Source organism: Gavia stellata, chromosome 2 (assembly GCF_030936135.1).
Source record: "Gavia stellata isolate bGavSte3 chromosome 2, bGavSte3.hap2, whole genome shotgun sequence".
NCBI classification, from domain to species: domain Eukaryota; kingdom Metazoa; phylum Chordata; class Aves; order Gaviiformes; family Gaviidae; genus Gavia; species Gavia stellata.
Window position 1 is genome coordinate 40551790 of NC_082595.1, and position 24897 is coordinate 40576686.

Genomic DNA, 24897 nt, shown 5'->3' on the forward strand with positions numbered 1-24897 from the left:
TACCCTCTGTCTTTGGATCAGAGGTCAGGATAACCCACAGAAGTGTTAAACTCTACGTGAATAACTAATATCAGTACTGCAGGCGCCATCCACGTACTTGTCTGTCTGTCCTGATGATTTTTACACTGCAGACTATTGTTTCTATGTCTGGAGATGCTAGGTTCCTCAATTTTTAAGCACCTGACTTCAGAAAAATCTGAGCATTTACCCTCTGAAAATGGCCTCTTTCAAGATGCAAGGTATCCAATCTGTTAGATGGCTTTAAAACATAAGCATTAAAAAGAAAACAAACACAATCCCCCTAAAAAAAAGAACAAAAAAGGCAAAACCTTTGAGCAGTGAACACATCAATACGTGAAATGAGATTTGATTTTGTTTCTGTGGTGCTTGTGGGAACAATTCTCCATTATACATCTCCTGAGTAAAGACTGCCAGTCATGCTAAATGGGGCTCACTTAGGAGAAGTGAGTTTTGCAGTATGTTGCTGACTGGGGAACTCAATAATTTAACTTCAGAATTACTGTACTTAGAGAACCTCTGCTGTAAAGGGGCAGAAGTCCAACATGAAGAAAGATAAAGTCATAAGAAAATTAATCAGTGAGATCTGGATGAAGTTGCCTTGTAAGAATGTTTTTACTTAAGGAAACATAGAGTAAGAGTAATAAGAGTAAACTGAACCATAATTACATGTAAGTTAGTATTTAAGCTTCTAATACATGGAAAACCACAACTCTATAAACTTTGTAATAGAGGAGAAGATACTTCTTATGTATTAAATTAGTATAAGATGAATTTTTTTTTAATTCTTCTTGCCTTATCAGCTGTAAGAAAATGAGAAGAACCCATGTTTAGTCGTTAATCATGAACTTTCCATAAACGCATGTTAACAACTGCTGTTGTTGGCAGTTAGATAAAATTAAACAGTAGGCTGGCTTAGCTCTAGAGGGTCTTCAGGCTTTCTTTTATGTAAAACAATAAATAATTCTTTAGATTAGATTTCTCTAGATAGATTTCTCTAGATAGATTTCTCTATCATTATTGGTGACCAAATGTCATCTTTCTGAGAAATGTAGAATCTAATACAGAATAAAGGATGAAGAATTGCATTTTTCATGCATCTGAACGTTAATTTCAGTATGTTGCAATTTCTTTACTCTGTAAGTCAGCCAAGCTCAATGGAAATTTGTGGAAATGAAATACTGTCACTGCAATGACCCTGTGAAATGTTGTAGAATTACACCACTATGCCCGCTATATGATTAGAACAAAAAGCCTATTCTCACCTTTCAGAAAAAGTTTAAAAGTATTGCCATAAAGCTCTGGCATTAAAAAGAGCATTATTACTCTTATAAAGAAGGCTGAAAGGCATGTCCTAAAAATAATACACCACTTAATAATATAATGCAACACTACATCTAAGTTATACTGTCCTATAGTATGTGACAATATGAATACTTTCATTTTAACTTTTTTAAACAATTGATTTCATATTGGTTAGGAGTCTCCCAACCATTCAAGCAAAGCAGAGGTTGTTGCTGATATGTATTTATACAGTTATATGTAGATACAGTAAAAAAATTCTCTTAATGCATGTGTACATTGAGAAGCTGAATTTAGATAATGACTACTATATGGTGATAGTCCACATGGCATAGATGTTTTTCATATATTTTAAGATGTCTCTTGTAAGAAGCATGGTCCGCAGGAAGGCTGGTGAGTGGCAGTTAGAGATCTATTAAACTACCACATCTTAGTGGTAACATCCTGATGTGGTTCTCCAAGCTAAATAAAACACAGGAAAATGATATAAAAAGAAAGAGCACGCCTAGGTAATTGTTACCAGTAGTGAATGTTTGCATCTCAGAGTTCATAAGTGCGGTCAAAGCAACCAAGAGCAGTCCTAAATAAACAAACAGTTACCCAAGTGAGTCAAAATGCTTTTTAGACCTTCTTAGTACCTTCATCAAGTTGAACTCCTCACCAGTTAGGTTAGTAGTATATATAGAAAGTGCAAATCTTTGTGGGACAGGTAAAGAGCATGAGAGAAGTAATACCAGTTTGAAGACTTCTGCTGAGGTTGATGAAACTTGGACTGCTTGTGTGGTTGTAAGACACTGCATCCAGTGTAGTTACCTTTTTAACATAAAGGTGTTAATGTAGAACCTGTCATTGCTGACATTTTTGAGACACTGTTTTAGTCGTTGGAGGGCTTAAGGCTGCAAGAATTAATCAGTACATCTGAAAACTCTTCCTGCGTCCATTGTCTTCCAAATGTTTTCACTCAAACTTTGGAAAATTGGAAGCATACTAAATGCTTGATAATTGATAGCCAAATCTTTGCTGTTTACAATCTGGGAAAAAATAACAATACTTATTTATATTTCCTGCTGGATATGTTTATGAGCTCATGAAATTCATGAGGGTTGTGTTGTCTCTTTCATGCAGGTAAGCCTTGTGTATGCGTTGTGGGTCTTAGGCTTCAGTAATAAGGACAGCATCAGATTTTGAAGTGCAGAAGTTTTTATAACAATACATTGAATTATTTTTTCATGGGGCATCCTACAGAATGTTTACAAATCAATCTAACAAATCATGCACTGGTATAAAAATGGGTATGAATCTTGTTTAAGATCATGAGAAATGAGGCAGAAAGCAGGAAAAGTTATCTTTCTAGAAATCATGATGTTTGTGCTGGGCACTTGCAATGCTTTGTAGAAGAAGAAACTCAATGTTTCTGAAAGAATTTTTAAGTTATCTATTCCATGTACTGAAATGACTCTTTTCTCAGTAAAGGCTGAAATCTGAAGTAGAAGGTATGCATTGCAAGGGGTTGGAATGACAGGAATGGGGTTAATCCTGATCTTTTACAGTTGCAGGAGATGAAAGGGTGCTGAAATGGAAAGGCAGCTTTAAGCCAAGTCCAGTGCTCTATGGTTGCTAAATCTTGCCTCATTTTTTAAACATGCAATTTCTATACAGAAGTTCCTAAAATACAAAACACTTGCCCTGAGAAGTCTTTTCATCACTCAGATGCGTCTGTTTGAGACACAGAGAGAAAGGAGTTAAAATGTCTTCATGAACAGAAGCCAATAGCTGGATACTGTGAAAATTGAGCAATTTGGCTAAAGCATTTATAGTAATGGAAAATATTTGTATTAAATCATATTGAAGTCTAGAAAACCATCTGAAGCTTTAGTATTTTTTGTAATAGAGATTAATAAAACTTTACGCTAATGTGTCATAAAGAAGAAATAGCTCATTTAGGTACAGTATGTTCCTTATCTGACCTACTTATATATTCTGTTTTGCAGTTACAGGCTTCTAACAGACCTCGGCAAGAAATGCTACTTCCAGTTTTGTGCCTGTTAAGCCTTTTGAGGATGGGAAGCTAGTAATTGTTAAACAATTTGCAATTTTTAAAAAATTTTCTCTTCAGAGAAGAAAGCAATACAAAGTTAGCCACTTCTTACATAGAGTGCTCTTGCTTTTCAAGAGGTATTTAAGTATAAGGAAGAGTTTTACAGTGATTCTCTCAAGGCACAAAAAAAATGGTAGAGAGGAGGAAAAGGAGACAGACTTGTAAAAAGGCTCTTTTTTATTTTCAGTCGTACTTTTTCAGATCAGATAGAAAGAGAACCTAAACTGTGAAGAAAGTGGAAAACCGTACAGACACACAGCTCAATCCTGCAGGCTACCTCATATGGGGGGTCCATTATCCTAAAGGCACCTGCCTCTGTAAAGAAGTGTGACAAAATCATAGCAACCGTGTAACTGGAGAGATGTTGCGAAAAGCACAGCAAGGAAAACTCATTTGGCTTTAGCACGATAAAAATACGAATAATTCTTTGGAGCTTTATGTGACCAATTGTCCGTGAAGCGTGTTTGTTTCTTCTCCGCTAGGAAGGTGCCGCTGGGGTCAGACCACAGACCTAGGCAGCTTCTTGGAAATGTGCCTCCAGGGACAAGAACTTCAAACCAAGTGCCCAGCAAACAACCCATTCTGGACTGCATTTGCAGTGTAGTACTTAATAATGCTAATAATAGTAATAAAAGTCTTCCTTGAATAACTGGTGACTTGCCAGCTGGGGTTTTTCCAAAATTCATTGACTTGCTGTTTTCCAAGATTGCCTGTGCAGGGGGAAAAGAGAGAGGCGTATCTGAAAATATCTGCATACATGCAATGGACAGGAATGAAGGTTGCAAGTTCTGTTAAGTTTAAATAATAAAATCCTTGTCTCTTGAAAAACATCATGCAAAAGAGCAAGAGCCGATGTCTGGTATTGATGTAATAGGAAACTCTTGAGACTGGTATCATCTGAGAAGGTGTCTGGTCAGATACAGATTCCCTGGAGTTTGTAGCCTGAATGGCAGAGTGAAGTGAGACTAAGGGGCCTCGCACGTGACAGGGTCGTCATTGAAGCTTCAACATTGTGTCCTTTGTTCAGCCCTCAACTCCACCTTTAAATAGTGATACTTTGGTAAGGAGAGCCTTGTAGAGAGAAGGTTTGTCTGTGGAGTTGCAGTCCTGTGCTTCAGATGTGCAGAGGGAAGTCTCCTGCATTTGGTGTGCTGCTTTCCGTGCAGGGGAGAGCGTGCACACTGGGAGGGGAAGTGTCGTGGCCCTGACACCATCTTTTGTCCCACAAAATTACTTCCTATGTGTCGTGCATTCTGCAGGGTAGAGGTAAAAAAGTTTTCTCTGATGAAGGCAAATAGGCTGCAAATATTCTTGCACCTATTTACCACTCTGGAGGAAAAGGGGGAAACGGAGTAACTCTAAGCCTTAAAAAGTTTCTTCGTATGACAATCAATTAAAACAGACTTCTTGCCAAGCTAGTGAAACTATCCCTATACATTCAGCTGGAGTGGAAAGATCTTCCTGAAAAGTTTTCACGGAGCGGTCAAAGAGATCCAAAGGAAGGGAATGGGTATTCACCTCCCATCATGTCTCCCCATGCTGTTTTCTGGAATTTCCCCTTTGTTTCCATTCTGGTTTTATGAAGATGTTGCTCTTACCAGAACTGAAATTTTTACACTTGTTTTTACTGAATTGCATCTTGTGTTTTCAGACTATTTCTTTAACTGATCGGTATCTTTCTGTGTTCGTCCCAGAGTTTCAGCAGATATCAAATCCTTTCATTTGGTATTGTTATCAGATTTAATACATTTTTTCAAGTCATGAATGAGAATATTGAGTGATAGGACCCAGACCAACACCCAGGGGATCTAAAAAACAAAATCATTAAAAAGAAATAGGGCTGGAATAGGAGCTGATTTAATTTGCCTGTCGGTTCTAAAGCAGCGTGGCAACACCTGGGTCGTTCCTGGCAGATGCCTGCCTAATCTGCTCTTGGTGATCTCCAGTGGTGGCCAGTCTGCATCCCCCTGACTTACTACATTTTGCTGTTTCCAGTTTGCATGTTGGTTTTTTTTGATAACTACATTCAGAGTATTGTCTTTCAGCCAGATTTTCACTCATTCATTCTCTGTTAATTCTCAAAGGTAGTTGTCAATGCAGCCTGCCACAGGCAACTTCCTAAGTATGCTACCTGCATGTCATTAAGTCTAGCTTATTTGCAAATGTCAGATGTTTCTAACTACTCTTTAACTTGCTAGTTTCTATGCTACACTTACCCTTTTTGTATTCAGCCATAGTAATTTGACAACAGTTTCCACTATTACTCTCATGTTAGCCAGTTAGGAAACGAAAGGAGACCAGTCTTTGCCTGTGTGATTTCAGTGGCAGTTTAGCTGTTGAACTGTGAGCTTTTCCTGACTTGCCCCTTAAATTTTGAACAGCTTCATTTGTAGTTGCCTAGCTTTAAGTGTTGCTTGACCACACATTTTGGGAGGAGAATTTTTCCCAGGGACACCACAAAAAGCACCAAGAAACGTAGTACTGTGTGTATTTATAGAACTGACTCTGCATTTTGTAAAGGTAAATCTTGCTTAGGAAATTAAGAAAAGAATACAAGTAATTAAAAAATATCTGGCACGCTTTGTGACAGAAGGTAGGATAAAAATCTTCTTCAGAAGAAAAAAAAAAGACCCCATATTTAATCTTTGTCCACTTGCTATGTGATACGGGAAAGCAGAATTTGAGAACCAGCTGAAAAGTAGAGTGAAGATGACGAACAGATTAATGGGGCTTTGAAGTGCATTTAGTAAAGAGCTACCTGGCTGCAGAGATAGCGCACAGTCTTTGTTCTCACAGTGAAATGCATTCAAATAAAATCGAAATAGTTTGGCTTAATGGCACCTTATTGCTTTGGACGTTAGGTTTCTCTGCACTGTCTTGATAGAGAGCTGCATACCTGCCTTTCCTTTGAGTGCAGGAAAATACCTGTTGGGGCTGAGTTTATTACTTGATTTGATTCCCCCCCCCCCCCCCCCCCGGCCCCCGGTAGTAATCAAGCATCAAGCAGCTTATTGACAAAACGGGCAATAAAATGAAATACCTGTCTGTACATTTTGAAATGTTTGTTACCTTTCTGTATAAAGTGTGTTGAAGCAAGGCTTAACCACACAATTTGGAGAGGATCTGTGATTTCGGAGTAGCTTTGCGTTCTGGAGTCTCCTCTCTTTGCAGGAGGAGGGCCATGCCTAGCATGCACCTTCCCCTGTCCTGCCTGCACCTCTCTGCTGCATGTGCTGAAACCAAGAGGACAGCAGTCAGCCTCTCACCAAGGGTCACCGGGCAGGTGGTATGCTGCCGTCAGGTGCAGAAAGGATGACTGAACCTGCAAACATCTCGGAGAAGGGTGAGGAGGATCTCAGAGGAGTAGAAAGGGGCTGAGAACTAGCAATGCTGAGGATGACTGCTGTTTGTAGGTATGTTGGGCTGGGGCCAATATATACTGGGCTATGAAGACTTCTGGGTGCTAAAGGTCAGTATAAGAAAAAAGTTGGTGTGAACTGGTCATGGAAGACTTCCAGAGTGAAGATTAGATGCAAGCATCTAACAATTGGAGGTTAGGAAAATTCTGCCAGCAAGAGCCTCAGAACAAAATATTCAACTGCTTGATATGCATATAGGACAAGTATATAATGTGGGTGCTTGTAGTAGGAAGATTATGAACTTTCTGATGTCAGACCACCTAGGTCTGTCTTTGAGTCTGTAAGATGGAAGGATTTTTCTCCTTATTCGAGATCAGTTTTAACCAAGACTTTTCATTATCGAGTGTTCAGATTCAATTTCATCTAGCCAATGTTTCTAAACATTCATTAAAATGGGTCTTTCATCTGGTAGAATTATAGGCTGGAAAGTCTGTCATTAGAGGGTTGGAGCAAAAGCATAAAGCACCAGGAATATCACCGATAAACCCAATGTCTGTGATATTTCCGTCGTAGTGCTTGCTGTAGATCACATAATTTGGATAGATGGGGTCATATCAGAACTTTTTTTAATCTGAACTAAACCACTGAAAAAGTTTTGAATTTCTTATTTATGAATTATAATTATACATTTCAGTATGTTTGAATGTAACAAACACAGTTAATGTGGACATTTTTCCTAAGAAACTGATCTATGGAACAAGTTAACATTCTAGTCTTGAGTATGTTAAAAGGCAAGTGTATAAATATAAACACTAATAGATTTGGACAAACTGATAAGTATACAGAAAGTCAGTATTCTTTAATATTTCTTTTAATAAATGTATTTTTCTTTATTTAGAATCTTTCTCTGATGTATATTCTGCAGTGGTTTAGAACCTAGTGTTATCCAAAACCTTTGTATCTGTATTCCAGTGGTACTTTTTATATATAAAACATATGCAGAATCGCCAGTAAGTTTTCAAAAACTGTACTTATGTGTGCCAGTTTCTCTCCTAATTGTGTTAGAAGTATAAAACTGGTAGGTAAACAAATCTGAATTATATCTTAACGAAGTTTCCAGGATTCAGTTGGCTGGGTAATAAAGCCAAACAGGTATTTTTATCATGTTCCAGCTTCTTGCTTCATTGCGTGCAGTAACATAGAGTGAATTAAATGTATGGGTTTAGGGTTTGTTTTTTTTGGTATTTATGATTTAAAAAATGAGGAATAACCAAATTGTTTTGAAAGGCAAGAAAGGAAGCAGAAAAATCCATTTCAGAATGTTTTTAAAAAACCAATGCTTTGTCGGCATTTTTTTCATGGTCAAAATGAAAATTTTGACAGTCTGTTAGTCTTGCACAGAGGAAACCAATTGTAGGTACAGAGCCTTTTACATATGATCGAAGATATTGCAGTAAGTCATTTTGTATTCCAGTGCAGACTGGTCACTGGGGTTTTGCTATGTTTTGCTAGATCTTCTCTGCACACCTCTGAAAAAGTTCCCTCTGTTAAAGCTGGTATGGCTTTGCTGAGGTCAGCAATAGCAGGATTTTCCTTTTAGGTTGGATTTGAGCTGGGCAGCGTCATTCTGCTAAGCTGCTGGTTTTCAGGTTGTGGTCCCTAGCCTCCTTCCTGCCGTTGGACCACGAAGGGCTCCATGGCATGATGACTAAGAACATCTTATTATTTCAGATGCGTAAAAATCTATGAAATCTCTAAGGATGTCCACTGCTCCACTGGGAGGAAAAAAATAAAGAAGGAAAAAAAAAAAAAAGAGGCAGACACCTATAAAATGCAAGAGGCCGAGAATAAGCTGCAGAAACCACCCGCAGTCTATTGTTTCCGGCCGTCCTGTCTGGCCTGGGTACGTGCTGCCAGCCGCAGGTGTCCTGTTTGAGTTAACGCTCCTACCGGTGGAGCCTCCCCAGTGTTTTCTGTAGTGGGAAATTTTTCATGGTGGAAAGAAAAGAGCGAGGAAATTGCGTAGAATAAAATGATAACTGGCACTGGGGAGCCATGAACTGATTTTTTTTATTGTGGGTGGCTTTCCAGTTTCTTACTTAAATAATTTTTTGTCTGGAAGCAGAGCAGAACTGGTCCTCTTCTGATTACTCACTGGCACTTTTGTTTATTTTTAAGGTGCAGTTCTTAATGATTAGGGGTGCTTGGTGGGGGAGTTGTTCTTCAAAGCCTTGATTTCCAGACCAGAAGACTCATCAGACAATTATTAAACTGTTCCTTTCCTTTAGACGTCAGATGATCTAAGGGATGGTATGCTGGTAAAGGTTGTATTGATGCCTGGAATTTTAAGATGGTGACCAAGTGAGAAGAACAAAGCGGGATTTTCCCAAGACACATTAAATTTGGCAGTAGCTGGATCCCAGCTCCCTTAGACTGCTGCTTGTGATTCCCACCAAGGGAAAACCCTGCTCCAGGAAAATAGTCAAAACTCCACATTTTCCATGTTGGCTTTCTCCCTTCATCTCTACTCAATTCTTTCCACATGATATCTGAATTGTTCAAATGGAGTGATACTGTTTCGGTTGCTCTCAAAGGGTCTTCAGTTCATACATAAGCCCATTTACCACCTCTTCCAGTACTCCCTGGTCATTTTTTGGAAAGTTTTTTTCCAGGATTGCAGTTATTCCTGTTTTCTGTGGTTCTGAACTGGACACAGTAGTATTTGTCCTTAATCCTGGTGACTGACTATCTTTCTCTTTATAAACTTGGCTTGCTTCAAGCAAAACCCTCACACTTCAGTGATTCCAAGAAAAAAGGAACATAACCACAAGGTTTCTCCAAAGATTTTGCATACAGCTGATTCACTTAACCTCAAAGATAATAAATTATGGAAAAATTTGGACTGCTTCCAAGTATTCACCATGTTCTGTAATAAAGCTGAATTCTTTTTTTTTTTTTTTTTTCTGTTTCCTGGCAGAGACTGGAGGAGACTGTGTTCGGTCAGTTCAAGTGTGCTGTTGAGCATGTTTGTGGAATGCATAATACCACTGTTTTAAGACTTGATTGTTCTGTCTGACTTGTTTCTAATGCCTTAGATTTTCATGCTATTACAGGATGGCAGAATGTATTATAAGGCAGAAAATTTCATTTTTAAAGAGTAAATACTCCTCTTCAGGGGTGTCATGGTTTAAGCCCAGCCCGCAACTAAGCACCACACAGCCGCTCGCTCACTCCCCCCAGGTGGGATCGGGGAGAGAATCAGAAGAGTAAAAGTGAGAAAACTCATGGGTTGAGATAAAGACAGTTTAATAGGTAGAGCAAAAGCTGCGCAGGCAAGCAAAGCAAAACAAGGAATTCATTCACCACTTCCCATCGGCAGGCAGGTGTTCAGCCATCTCCAGGAAAGCAGGGCTCCATCACGCGTAACGGTTACTTGGGAAGACAAACGCCATTACTCCAAATGTCCCCCCCTTCCTTCTTCTTCCCCCAGCTTTATATGCTGAGCATGACGTCATATGGTCTGGAATATTCCTTTGGTCAGTTGGGGTCAGCTGTCCCGGCTGTGTCCCCTCCCAACTTCTTGTGCACCCCCAGCCTACTCGCTGGTGGTGAGAAGCAGAAAAGGCCTTGACTCTGTGTAAGCACTGCTCAGCAGTAACTAAAACATCCCTGCTTTATCAACACTGTTTCCAGCACAAATCCAAAACACAGCCCCATACTAGCTGCTATGAAGAAAGTTACCTCTACCCCAGCCAAAACCAGCACATTTTCCACCCCTTATTCCATACCATTTACGTCATGCTCAGGTCTCACACTATTCAATACATTCTCATTAACCATCACCCCGCTTCCCATCCTTTGATAGAATACACATATACCATTCCCTTTGTCTGTGGACCACCCCTATAAAATGTCCATAAATATCCGCAAATGTCCACAAAATGTCCATTGAGTTCATTTGGTCCATCACTTTGGGCTCCATCTGTTATGGTGGTCACTCAGGACAGGTGTTGTATTGCATGGAGTTTTTGGGCACCACAGCCAGCTCAGGTGGGGTCACTGCTGCACTTGCACTGCTTCTTGTAAGGCTTGTCCTCCAGTGGTTCAGGTGGTTCCTGCTACAGTAATTCCTGTAACATGCAACTCAAACTATGGGTTACAACAATTTAAAGGTATTTCTATTACAATCTCTACCCCAGTCCCTTTGGACCAGACCACAGGGTTTAGCACTGCAATGAACTCCTCCCCTTGCTCCTAGCCTGGCTAGCAACAAGGGGTTCTTGCTATAATAATTCCCATAACATGCAACTCAAATCCCGGGTTACAACAACTTAAAGGTGTTTCCATTACAACCTCCACCCCTGGTCCCTTTGGACCAGACCATAGGGTTTAATATCGCAATGAACTCCTCCCCTTGCCCCTGCTCTGGCTTGGACTTATCCACAGACTGCAGTTCCTTAGGATTGTATCTGCTCCAAGTGGAGCCTTATCTGTGTGCCACAGTCTCTTCAGGGGTATAACTGCTGCGGCAGAGAGTTATCCACAGCCACAGTCACTTCGAGGTGCACCTGTTCCAGCGTGGCCTTATCCATGGGTCACAATGCCTTCAGAGATATACCTGCTCCAGCGTGGCCTTACCCACAGCCACAGTCCCTTCAAAAGTAAACCTGCTCCAACATGGCCTTTTCCACGGCTGCAGTCTCTCCAGGGGTGTACCTGCTCTCTCGTGGGCTTATCCATGGCCTCACACTTTGAGGTGCTCCAGCATGACCTCATGCACAGCCGCTGATGCTTCCAGGTGTACCTGCTGCAGCATGGATGTATCCACAGCCACAGATGCTTCGAGGTGTACCTTCTCCTGCGTGGGCTTACCCTTGGGCCACAATCCCTTCAGAGTTACACCTGCTGTGGCACAGACATAACCACGGCCACAGACGCTTCGAGATGTACCTGCTCTGATGTGGGTTTATCCATGGCCACAGACGCTTCGGGGTGTCCTGCTCCCACGTGGACTCATCCACAGGTCACAGTCCCTTTGACTCGAGTTCACACTGGAGTTCCGGCCTGTCCAGTACAGCAGCACAGAAACAGCAGCGATGCCCTGGCCATCTGCCAGCCCAGGCGCATGGCCATTGCTGTTATCAAAATGTTCCCAGGCACAGCAGAGTAAGATGATAAGCAGTACAGCAGTACAGCAAGCAGCTAAAGCAAAAAGCACCCACTAACAAGCACTAGACTCTAATAGACAGTAAGGCAAGCAAACCCCATGGCAAGCACAGGAGCCTGCCGATTAATAGCTAAACAGCAATAACAGCTATAAATTCGATCTAGCACATTCCAATCAAACCTGTCGTTATCTTGAACCCTTCGAGCCCCACGTTGGGCGCCAAAAAGGACTGTCGTGGTTTAAGCCCAGCTGGCAACCAAGCACCACACAGCCGCTCGCTCACTCCCCCCAGGTGGGGTGGGGGAGAGAATCAGAAGAGTAAAAGTGAGAAAACTCATGGGTTGAGATAAAGACAGTTTAATAGGTAGAGCAAAAGCTGCGCAGGCAAGCAAAGCAAAACAAGGAATTCATTCACCACTTCCCATCGGCAGGCAGGTGTTCAGCCATCTCCAGGAAAGCAGGGCTCCATCACGCGTAACGGTTACTTGGGAAGACAAACGCCATTACTCCAAATGTCCCCCCCTTCCTTCTTCTTCCCCCAGCTTTATATGCTGAGCATGACGTCATATGGTCTGGAATATCCGTTTGGTCAGTTGGGGTCAGCTGTCCCGGCTGTGTCCCCTCCCAACTTCTTGTGCACCCCCAGCCTTCTCACTGGTGGGGGGGGGTGAGGAGCAGAAAAGGCCTTGACTCTGTGTAAGCACTGCTCAGCAGTAACTAAAACATCCCTGCTTTATCAACACTGTTTCCAGCACAAATCCAAAACACAGCCCCATACTAGCTGCTATGAAGAAAGTTACCTCTACCCCAGCCAAAACCAGCACAAGGGGAAAAAAAAATCTGGAAGCATCTTGTTGGACAACAGACAAGAACAATGATGTCTTTAGTAAAGCTTTGTTAAAGGACTTCAGAGAAGTTGTCCTAATAATGTAATGACATAGGTTGCTTCAGGGCAATGGACTAGATTCTTAGTGAGGGAAAGATGACCTCCTCTTCTATTGCTTTATCATTTCCACCACAGAAAGCCTCTTCTCTTCTTGTGGCACTTAGTGATGTCAAACACATGCTGTCTGTGCCAAAGCTTATAAAAGCTGCATAATAATAGTCTCCATCTTAGATAAGCTTGTCATGCTGATGTAGTTACAGTAAACACTTGAGCTTATGAACAATGGTTTCTGTGGTTTTAGTATTCATTCCTAAGTCCCTGATTTTTACTGTGCAGCTCTCCTTCTGTACTACTTTATCATCTCTTAGTAGACAATAGTTCATAGATTGGCATTACCTTTGTATTTCTCCATTGCTGCAATGTTTATCATGCTGAATTTTTCTTTTGTTTTTAAACTAACCTAGTCTGATATGTATTCTCTGAAAAGTGGCCCTATATGTGAAAGCAGCATTCTGTCTTAAGTTAATGAAATTTGTAAATATCCGACTTGGGAGTCATGCTTACTATGCTTTTCATGGCCTCTTCTTGTGTTAGAAAGTCATCATCTTTCCTGCAGGTTTTCTGCAGAAATATTCTGACCTAGGTGCCCGTTTTTCAGAATACTTCTGCGTGCATTAAGGCTCCTGTAGTGTGGCCCCTCTTTTGCAAGCAGAATGGAAGCAAGCCCAGTTCTATGATATGGTGACCATTGGGAGCACGTGCAGGGCTTCGCCAGGTTAAGGAACTGGCCAGTATACCCCCGAGCCTGCCCACTCCACGCCATCGCAACTGGATTTGTTGAGTTATTTTAGTGGTTTTGACTTAGGGTGTGGTATGAATCACACAGCAAAAGGTTTAGCTTGTATTACTGAAAACAAATAGTCATTTTAAATCTTGAACACAAAAGAATTCAGACTTCTGAATTGATGTGGCATGCTGTGGATGCTGAGATCAGTTCTGCTTCATATGCCTGAGGAGCAGAAGTAGGAGATCGGGCAGGGGAAGGGAACTAGCTCAGCACATGGCATTTGGGGCAGTGTGAGGGAGTGGGGGATGTCTGCAGCTTTCCTTCCTCTGCTCTTCATTTGTAAGCTATTCTGACGAGGTTTCAAGTCAGTACTCTTAATTTCTTGGTCACTTATGTCTGTCTGGCAATTAGTTCCCATCACCATTAGTTGCCTGTGGATTTGAGCAAGAAACTGCTTTGAAAAAGACCTTTATAAAATGGGCCAAAATTGTACTGTTGTCTTTTTAAGTGGATACAGTAGTAACTAGACTGCTGTAAAAAAAAAAAATAAAAATCTGAGAGCAAAAATCAAACCTACAGGATGCATGTTCAAAGCCAGGGATATTTTGATGTAAATACAAAGGAAGGAAAATGCAACATGCATACTAAGAACATAGGTTACTGATACAGAAGGGTGAAATTGGTTGTTATTGGCTCCTTAATTTTAAAGAATATATCAAAAAGGTTTCCATAATGTAGCTCAGACACTCTTGACGCTGCTCTATAAGATACTGTATAAACTATGACTGTAATGATCTGTTTTCTCAAAAGAAGGTGGTAGTTCAAATCTTTCTCTACAGCAAAATGGGCCTTGATAGGTGATTGCTAAAGATACAGTTAATATATATGTAGTTGATGTTCCTTTTTCTATGGGTAAGCATAAACTGCCTATGTTTTGGGGAGGTGAGAAATATACATGACTATTAACATATCCTTCTTAATACCAATTACAAAACTCGAAGTGTTGTTACTCTTTTTAACAAATTAGCAGTTTTCACATAATGTTTATGGCATTTCTAATGTGTTAACTTGTTTAGACAAGAAAAATGCTTTTTAGCAAACATCACTTGTTTTAGCATGGATCAAAATGAAACAATTTTCCTAACACAATGAAGAAACCATAAGAGTTATTTTTATCAACAACAGTAGCAGTCTTTCAGCTTAATTAATTACAAAGAGGAGAAGAAAGGTGCTATGAACCATGTAGTAACAGGCTGATCCTACAGGAAAGTTAAATCCCAAATGAGTGTGAAAGGAGAGGCACTAACAGAGCTTTGCTTGCTCCCCTCCCAGGTGTAACTCTGGGTTTTCCAGAAACGCTTCTTTTCAAGTCCATCTCACCGTGTATGGAGTAGCTACTTTACTGGAAAGCCATACACAATCTGTTAGCAGTCTGGGAATGGAATTACTTCCCTGGCAATTAGAATCGCATTAGAGGAACGGATAATAGAAATTATCCTGAATATAGGGAATCAGCCATATTATCTATGGCATTAAAATAATCAACTGGTTGTCTGAAGGATGAGTATTTGTGTCAGATGTAAAGAAAGATGAGTTTCTGCTATGCTTCAGAAGATGATTGGTGATTTCAGATGACCATCAAAAAGTTACTGTTCAGGCTTTTGTAGTTGTGCGAACTCTTGCAAGATCAAGGTACATACATCTGTAAAAGAATGAGTTTGGGGTATTGGGACTTACCTTTAGATGAGTTGGAAGCCTTTTGACTCAAGTTTTCGTAACTTCATAATCTATGCTGCAAAAGCGTAGAAAAAACAGAAAGCAAAATACTTCCGCAAAGTAATCCTGACTTTTTGTTGTACATGGAAATTCATCACACTCACTCACACGCAAACTTCTCCTTGCTGTCTCCTGGATCCAGAAATCTCTTCGTTTTTCAGAGTGCCAGAAAAAAACAATGTGACACGATGTCCTTTTGGCCAGATTGACAAGAGAGGAGGTCTTCTCTTGTCAAATTACTTTTTACTGCCACTCGCCTTCGGTGCCCCAGAGGCAGTATCTGCTGCCCATTCAACACACCCGGAACGGAGATGCTCACAAGTGGGACATGCTTTTTACAGTCCTCCTCCATGTGACATTTGGATATCTAGTAGGCATTTGTAAAAATTATTCTCATACCCACACTGACGTAAGGTTAGAGGAGAGGTATTTTTGCTGTCTTTGGTACGAGGATGACTGAGAGGAGAGGCATGTGTGGCCCAAGGGGAACTTTTAGACTTGCTGCGAGTTTTCATCTTCTGCTGGGACATGTTGGGAAAGCTCCTGATTTAATCCTTTGGGAGAAGGGTTCAGGAAGGATAGTTGCAGGGAAGACAGCCTATGGGGGTGTGTGGGAGGATGTATTTTATATATCAGTGTGTGTTTGTAAGTAATGGGTAAAAGGTCTGAAATTGTTGCCTTTTTTATTGTAGCTAACTAAGAAGGGAGCACTTAAATTCTAGAAGCTTTTTTTTTTTTCTGAAGCTTTTCATCTGCATTAGAAGAGCATCTTGAAAAGGCAGGTGTAATTACATCAGAATAAAACTCCCGTTCAATCGATACTGTTCGGCAATGAAATAGTAGCTTGGAGGTTGGGGAAAATCCACGTTAGAAGAGAGATAAGTGAATGCTTGTCAACTCCAGATCAAAGTCTGATGAAGGCCTTTGATTCTTTATTATTTAGGAAATCTTTTTGAGGTTAACTGTGCTCACTTGCTTAAAATGTACAAGGATGCAGCTGACAATTTTTGTCATGCAAATAATTGAATGACGTGATTATTTAATTAAAGCTGCCTTGGCTCATTTAGATTTATGCTAAAATGACAATGTGCATCTAATCTTTTATCACAAATATAGCCAAAACAAATTAGTTTTGTTTTTCTCTTGTTAATCAAAAATTAAAGCAGAGGGTATTTATTTTCCTTGAATTATTTGACACCACAGAACCAGTGGGATAGAGATACACTGGTTCCACGAATTGGCAAGTTTTGAAGTTGTATTGGATGACTTTTGTTTATCTCCATCCTTCTTCTTTTTGTAGGAAATTCCACTTATTTGGATGACCATGGACCACCCCCTCAAAAGGTGAGCTGCTGTTAATTTGCATTTAATTTCTTCTTGCTTTTTTTGGTTTTGGTTTTTAACTAATTGTATGTTTACTTGTGTGCAAAGCAACTCTGCTGAGTTTACATCAACAGCACTTGGCCTTTCCGGCTTTTTTCCCCCCAGTGTTTTCAGGCATTTGTGAGTAACTTGGGTTAAATCTCTGTGTGATTAAACTAATGGAATTTTTGTCACTGAGTCAAGGGGAGGTAGGATTTTAGTGATGTTGTGTCTGTCTGCACATTCATGCAAAAACAAAACTTGTCTCTCTTAGACAAGCATTCTTTAATGGGTTTGGAAATTTCACCAATTGTTGCAATCATTGTTTTTCTTGTGCAGTATTTGCTTGCAAATGGAAACAGTCAAGTCCTGGTGAACTACTTTCTTTCAGCTCTCACAGGGAAAACTGTCCATGCTAGGGGGGGTTGAACCTCACTAACTGGTTTATTTCCTAAATCAATATGGTCATGGCATTGCAAGTATTAAGATGGCAGCCCAACACCACAGTTTGAGCTGATAAGGCAAGTGAAGATGGCCTTTTTGCCGGCAGCAGTTCCTAGAACATGGGCTCTGCTGCACGTGCCATGCTTTCAAGCAGAGCAGTATGATATATTTAATGAATGCTCACAATGAACCTTTTTATAGGGGTAGGGTTTGCTGTTCCCATCAAGTATGGCTGTGCAGCGTTGACTTTTCCTTCACCATCGTCATGGCACCTCATGACACTTCAGGTGAGGACCAGCATCATGATGGTTTCTTCAAGAGGAAAAAGTGGAAGCAGGCATTTAGGGTCTCTTGTTTTGTTGTTTTGTGGTTTTTTGTTTGTTTTACCCTGTGTTGGTTTATTCTCTAAAACATGATTTGGTACTATCTTGTGTCTGTCTTTCCAGACAAGCAGGCTGTTATAAATTCTTTTGTATAGTAGCTATTTAGAAAAAAAAACAAAACCCAAAAAATCCCAGCAGTTATCTTGCCATGTTCTAATTTCTCCAGACTCACTTTATTTCTGTAGGTACAGTGTACTATCTTATTGAGGTATTTGGATAGAACTAACTGTGGTTTTTAAGTCTTTATGCTGTGCAGTTGCAACATTTGAAGGTGCAGCTTTTCTGAAAGTTTCCTTTCCAAATTATGCAGAATTCTCACTGTTACTTGTAAAACACCAAAGCAGAAGGGGTGGTGGGAGATTCTGTGATTATGTACGTAATAATTATTTGCCATAGGCTAATTTATATCATCTAGCCTATGGCTTTCTTTAGTATAAAACTTTTCGGGTAATGCTGTTTTAATTGAACTTAAATGCCTGAGTGCTTTTGTAAGCCCTGTTGGTCTTTAAAGAAATTTTACCTACTGTTAAGACCTCCCCATGAAAGGGTGGGATTCCGTGGTCAATTCAAGCCAAAAAGTGGAGTCTGCTGATGAAAGAATCAGTTTTCCCCAGCAGTGGAGGATTCCTGCTGGGCTGACAAGGGTGTTTGCGTGGGGGAGCTAGAGCAGTTACCTGAAAACGCATCTGTCTTCTAGTTTAATTTTCAGACAGATGATTTCGCTGATGTGGCCCCCTGTGAATGCTAGTGCAGCCGGTGAGAGTGAGTACTTAGAGACGGGGTGGAGGTGAAGACCCACTATCTCTGATGGTAGTCCTCACTCATCTGTGTTCAAACTGACCATGAAATCACATCCTGAGCCACCAGGCCTTGAGTTAAAATGCTAAACCACATGTGCGCATCAGTGTTGTGAAACAGTTGGCCATTGGTCACCAGAAGGAGGGTAATGTGGAAAGCGATTCGTCTTAGCTTAGTTATCAGTGAAAGCAAGCTACAATAATCTGGGTTTCTTCACATTTTTGCTGCAAACTCTGTGTGTACATGAGATCTGTAACTTCTGGCTGATAATGTGGAAATTTGTTACATTCTTGAAGTTCAGACAGCTCAATTAAAGAGGGATGATGTACATCTGATTTTCTTCCTCTCAACACAACTTACACACTTCTGCATGCACAGTTAACAAAAACAAGTGGATGTAGAAAGAAGTGACAAAATCAACCTGTTATGTTTATCATTATTCACTGATATGGGGGGAATCTAAGGCTAAACAAATGTTTCTCACTTAAAATTTATTTAGTACCCTTTAGTGCTCTTGAAAGATATTTTCTTTATTATTTGGGTATCCTCTGCTTCCCTTGCCTGGAAGTACAGCAGCTTGCATTGAGTAAAGCACTATGTTTGTCAGGTCTCCACAGTGAACCCTCAGCTCGAAAGAGTAAAGCAATGCTTATTCCAGACCTGTATTTTTCATGCTTGCGTTAGCATTCAGAAATGCCTAGCTGTGCCAGTGTGGAAAAGGCTGTAATCTAGATAAGAGGTTTTTAACTGTGAAAACTTTGTTCAGATTTTGGTCCTTCAGGAATTTTGCATTACAGATTAATGGTGCCGTGGATGGGAACTATGCTCCAGTGGACAGCAGCAGTTGGACAGATTTATCCAACCCAGACACTTTCCTGTTTACATTATGAAAATTTCTTTTGCCTATCTAAACATGTAATTTTGGGCTGTGTTCACACAGCTTCATCCAGCTGCAGCTCAGCTGTCTGTAGAAAGGCCAGCTGATTAGGTACCTACATCATTGATTGATTGGTTGTGTAGGTGCTCTTTGATTAGTTACTTACAGTCACTAAAGCTCTTGGGCTTCCTCTGTAATCATCCTCACTCCTGAAAGCTTGGTGAATAGCTCAGTGGAGTAACAGGCTATAGCTTTGTATAAGTTACAGGTATTTTGCTTTTTGAAGTACCTGCCTGTGTTCAGAAACATTGATAAAAGATGGATGCACACATTTTGATCTTGGACAACATGGGGACAAGCCTGCCTGTCCTTAGGTGGGGTTTTTCATTTTGTTTTTCATTCTTTTAATCAAAACATGGGTGGGGATCGGTAAAAAGGGCAGATAATTCCTGGTATTTGGTTAGGGTCATGTTTTGCACAGAGATGCTCTTGCTTTTTAAATCTCACGCATTGCATTATTGGCTAAGCGCAATTATTTACCCTCCTACAGCTTCAGCTCTGAACTGTGAACTCTGCCTGTGTGAGCAAAACTAAATTTGCTGTAATTGCCATAGGTAGCCTCTATTCATATGACCAGGTAACTGTCTACATTTAAACTAATAGATGGTTAAGGTCAATGAATGGTTTAATTTGATATATAAAAAGGTGTCAGAAGAAATTAATCCTGAATCCAACATTTAAAATATTTCATTACAAATAATATTTTCAGTTGTGAACATCACAATGCACAGATGACATGATGCACCTTTCTTTAGTAGCAGATGCAATGCACAGGTGAAAAAGCCCTCGATGTGTTTCTTTCAACCCTGGCAGTCACTTACCCTGGAAAGCATACCTTTGCCCTGCTGCAGTCAGCTGTAGTCAGTCCTACATGGCACTATTATGTGAAGCTCTCTAGCATTTTCCTAATGCCCGCTGCATTAATCAGAGGGAATTACAGCATGTCCGGAATGAAATGAAAACATGAGAGGGGGATTTGGTAGGTTTAGGAAGTAAGTTGTAGAGTCAAAAGGATTCTAATTCTATGTGTCTGCATAAAAACTGTTAAAAAAAATAGAAATTGGGATAATGAACAATGATCAGTTGGCCAGGATTGAAATGACTGATAGCTAATATTGACGGTATGTAGTTAGCTGTAGTGGAAGGCCACCAACAGTTGATATGCACCAGACTGTAGCTGTTTTACAGAGTACATTCCAGTGTTTTGTTGGAAATCGTATTAGTTTTGGCTTTGTGTCATGGCTAGGTGCCAAAACTGTTTTTTTTTAAATACTTTGTGGGTTTTTTTTCCCAGTGGAAGAACTGAAAATAGCACTTGTTCTCTGAATAAGGAATAGCATCATCGCATTTCAGGAGATCAGGGTACTGGGCTCTTTTTTCAAATAAAGGTGGCAGCAACAATTTTCTCAGTGTGAGCAGAGAAGGAAAGCTTTGCTCACTGCTGTACGTGAGCATTGCTGGCATGGTTCTGGTTCTCCCTTTAAGACCAGCTGAGCCAGCTTTTCACATCTTCCCCCAGTAAAGGTTTACTTGACTGTTAAAGAGTAGCAGTGGTTACCTTTGCCAGTGGTATGGTTACCATGCCAGTGGTGTGAAGGTAATGTGTCTGGCATAGGCTGCTCTTCTTTGGTCCTTAGGCACCAAAGGCTTGACCAGAGATTGACTAATCCTAGATTTTCATGAGTTCTAAGACAGATCTGTGTGTGCTTCTCTGTAGGTAGATGCAACTTCCAGTAACCCTACCACACCTCTAGTCTTGCTGGTGTTAGTATGTGACAGATAAAAAGGGAATATAGTTGAGCCAAACGTAACCTTCTACTCTGTCAGTAAAAAGTAACTCTTCAAGTTAAAGCACTTGAATTTCCTAGTTCAAATCTCTATCTCACTACTTCCTGGGTTTTTTAATACACGTCTGAAAATATCAGTTTTAAGGTTTTTGCAAAGTGATCGTTTGTTTATCCTTTCTCTGTAGATTGGAGTCTAAGTGATGCCTATAGATGATGCTAGCCTGTTTTTAAAAAACACCTGTGAAACTGATATTCAGTAGTGACTGATATATTTCATGACATATATATACATGATATATTTCATGTCTGAGCATTTCAACAAATAAAATGGGTGTATTTTGTTCCAGTATTTGGGCTAGCTATTTCCTTAGCAAAGCTTCCTGAGGTTTTTTCCACCATCCAAGATGGTGAAGCTGACCTTGGAGGACAAATGATGCAATCTTATCAAATCTACTGTTGTTATTGATAGAAAGCTTTTCCCCTGAGAACTTGGCAAGAGCATCAGGATACATCCCTCTTTTGGTGCAGCTGATTATGTATGTGTAAAGGAGCTGTGCACATAGATAACAGATAAATTACATACAAGTTGTCTCTTGTCCTTTTCTTGACAGTTTTCTCATGGGATTCCTGTCATGGACCTAATGTCTTTTGGCAGCTGTTTAGGTGTTAGCAAAGCCCTGTCTTAGGATGTGTGTGACAGTGCTTCAAAGCTTTAAGTGAATACAAAAATGGATGTGGGTCAGGATGAGGTCAAAATGAAAAGCAATAAAATGCATACACAAAGTAAGTTTGATCTGATTTTATTGGTTTGAAGCTGGAAAGTGGATAAATACCCTTTTCACCATTCTTTCAGTTCTTACCTAGTACTTATGTGATAATTGTTCATGTTTTCCTTATGGATCAAGACTATGGGAAAAGATAGAAGAATCCTTGAGTGGCCTTTGGTATATATGTACTGTACCCAGTCCTTGTCGCCCCCCATTGTCAAGTAGATTTTATTTTTTTATTTTATTTGACTTTAAGTCTTACTAAAAGTTGATGTCAGCATTGCCCCAATTACATTGAGTTTTTATGTTCATCAGCTTTGTGTCAGCTTAATTTTTTCTAATTCTTTTGATAACAGTACAAAAATAACAGCCAAGAACTGTGCATTTTTCTTTGTTTAGTTTGATTATTTTTTTTTTTTAGTGGATACTTCCTGTTTTATTTGAACTTGTGTTTTAGTTCTAGCCATCTTTATTGAAAGCATGGTTTTACCCCTTCAGAACTCTACAGTTTTAAGTGATTGATTTTTAGGGATGAAGTGCTTGGTTTTAAAAAAAACAAACCCAAAAAACAAGCAAGATTTGTTTCCTTTTAGGTACATGCTTATTAGGGATTTTAAGATCATGAATAGTAATGTGTGTGTTTTTGATAAAGTTGAAATTCTCTGTTTAGCTGTTTTGAAACAAACGGTGGATAATCTTTGAAGCTATCCATCCTGGGCAGGCTGGGAGGAGATTTCAGTGATTAAAAAAAGGCCTATCCTGCTTGTAAAATGAGGAGTTGTTTATGAGATGATTGTGCAGTGTCAAAGTTTTCAGCTAGCAAAAATTGTCAGAATTTAGAAATGCTAAAATAGAGTAAGAAACTTCCTGTGGTTACCAGACTCAATACCTGGCTGATAAAAACAAAATATTAAAAGAGAGTTCAGTAAGTGCCTTAACCACAAAGATCCCCTTTATAGTTTCAAGTACTGTTTTACTGCATAACTGAGCTTTTGAGCCTAGTACAATCAATAAAATACTGTGATTATACAAAACAAAATATTTCTCCACTTCCCTCATTTTAGTAAAGGTGGTGAAAAAGAATTTTAGAAATATTGGGAATAATTATTTTGTGTTCTTTTTAAATTGTGTTTTCCTTCCTTATAAATGACAGTATCTCAAGGGAGGAAAAATCTGCTTTTCCAGAAGATTTCCCTATTGTCTGTTATTTATAATCAATTGGCATCCTGCTGAAGCTGCAGGTGGTGCATGATATAGCATACTAGTATTACGGACATATTGCCAAAAGCTAGAATTGAATCTGTACTATTAAGTGTGAATTGGTTCATAAAAACATTTTAATAGTACTGGAGTACTAATTTCTGTTTGACTTGTTCATATTAATTTATTGATCAAGAATCTCCAGGACAAGAAATTATTTTATGCTGTTATTTACCAAAAGAGATATGATGATTACTTATTTTTTTAATACTTCTTCAGTTTATAGTATATCAAAAAGGTGTTGATGTGAGGAGGCTGACTGATTGTAAACAGACAGATGAAGAGACTTGTGAAATTATAGCCAGACTGCTTGTCACAAGAAGATAAATATGTGAGGGATACTGTCCATGCTGACATCCTGCAAAAGTTTCAACAGTAGTGAATTTGCTTTTTACTAAGCCTGACATCTTCAGCCTCTCAATTTTGAAAGACTTTGAGAGGCAACAGGGATGCAGGTTTTGTGAATGACATTAGTCTGTAGTTTTCATCCATCTAATTTCAAAAATGCTTGGAAAGTATTTCATCTTTTGGTCTGTACTTTAATTATCAGGCTGTGTGCATAGTTAAAGGTGAATTTTGCTTGCCTCTGGCATTAACACAGCAGCCTACCCACTGTTACACAAAATAGGAAAATTCTGATATCACCAATTTTGCAACCTGTAGGTTTTGTTCTACATCACATACCTTATCTAAAATAAGTACCCAGGGCATTAATGTCCCCACTTCTGAAGCTAGGAGAGCTCTGTGTTTTCACTGAAATTTAGGACATAATCCATTCTGAGTTGATTTTTGTTCACCTGCATAGCATCCATGCAGATTGTTTCACAGCCTATGAATATGTCTTACAGATTACAGTTTTAAATTTCCAGCTGTCTAATACATTTCCCTCTTCTTCCCCTTCTTTCCGTGATAGGAAGGTTTTCATCAACTAACATAGCATCGGAGGAGGTCATGAAAACTCAATCATATCCACACAATCATAGTCAACTTCATTATCTTTTTATTAGGAAGTGCTGGATTAGAATACTGAAGTCCAATTACAGCTGGGTCTGGATGGCCTAAATCTTCAGTGCAAAAAGAAAAATCTCCCATTCTGGATAGGGGTAGCATGACAGGGTATATTTTGAAAGTGACAAACTGATTTGGTTTATGTTGCTAAGCCTTGTGACTCAGTTGAGTAACACTCATGATTTTACCATGAGTCTTATATTTGTTGATGCTGTTCTTAAATCCTGAACTGTTACCATTAAACAGTTCTGAAAGAATCTCAGTTGACCTGAAAAAAAAAGATTTTTTCCTAGCTACGATGTTTGAAGAAAAAGAACTAGAAAACCTGGAACTTGGGATGCTGTGGAGGCTTGCAAAACTGAAAAAAAAAACCAAAAACCCAAACAAATGAGGCTTTCAAAACAATACTCGAATCCTTATGATTTTGAAGATGATCTGGTAGGTTGTGGCAGTTTTCTACTTAGGCTTTACAAAACTATAAAGTGCAGTTCGGGAAACAGTAAATAGTGGTGAAGTACTGTAATAAGGGCCGTGAGCTTTAATCAGAAATGAGATGTTGACCACTCACAGCTGAGTTCACAAGTAGAGTCAAACCATCAGGCAAAGAGGACAGTGTGTCTTGACTGGGCTGAAGGGGTCTGTGTGAGAGTGATGGTATCACACCAATTCAGGTGAAGGAGGAGTTTGGGCGAGTAATGTAAGGACAGGGTAGTGCGGGTATAAATAGGTAATTCTGAGGACAGCACCCATGATGCCCC

General features: G+C 39.7%; 1 protein-coding gene across 1 annotated transcript in view; it reads left to right on the top strand.

Moving 5' to 3' along the window:
- UST (uronyl 2-sulfotransferase) overlaps window positions 1-24897 on the top strand; it is a 174348-nt gene that overhangs the window by 49622 nt on the left and 99829 nt on the right. Inside the window, exon 2 of the mRNA XM_059831314.1 lies at window positions 16694-16737. Coding sequence (XP_059687297.1) covers window positions 16694-16737 — 44 coding nt within the window. The remainder of the gene's footprint in view (window positions 1-16693; window positions 16738-24897) is intronic.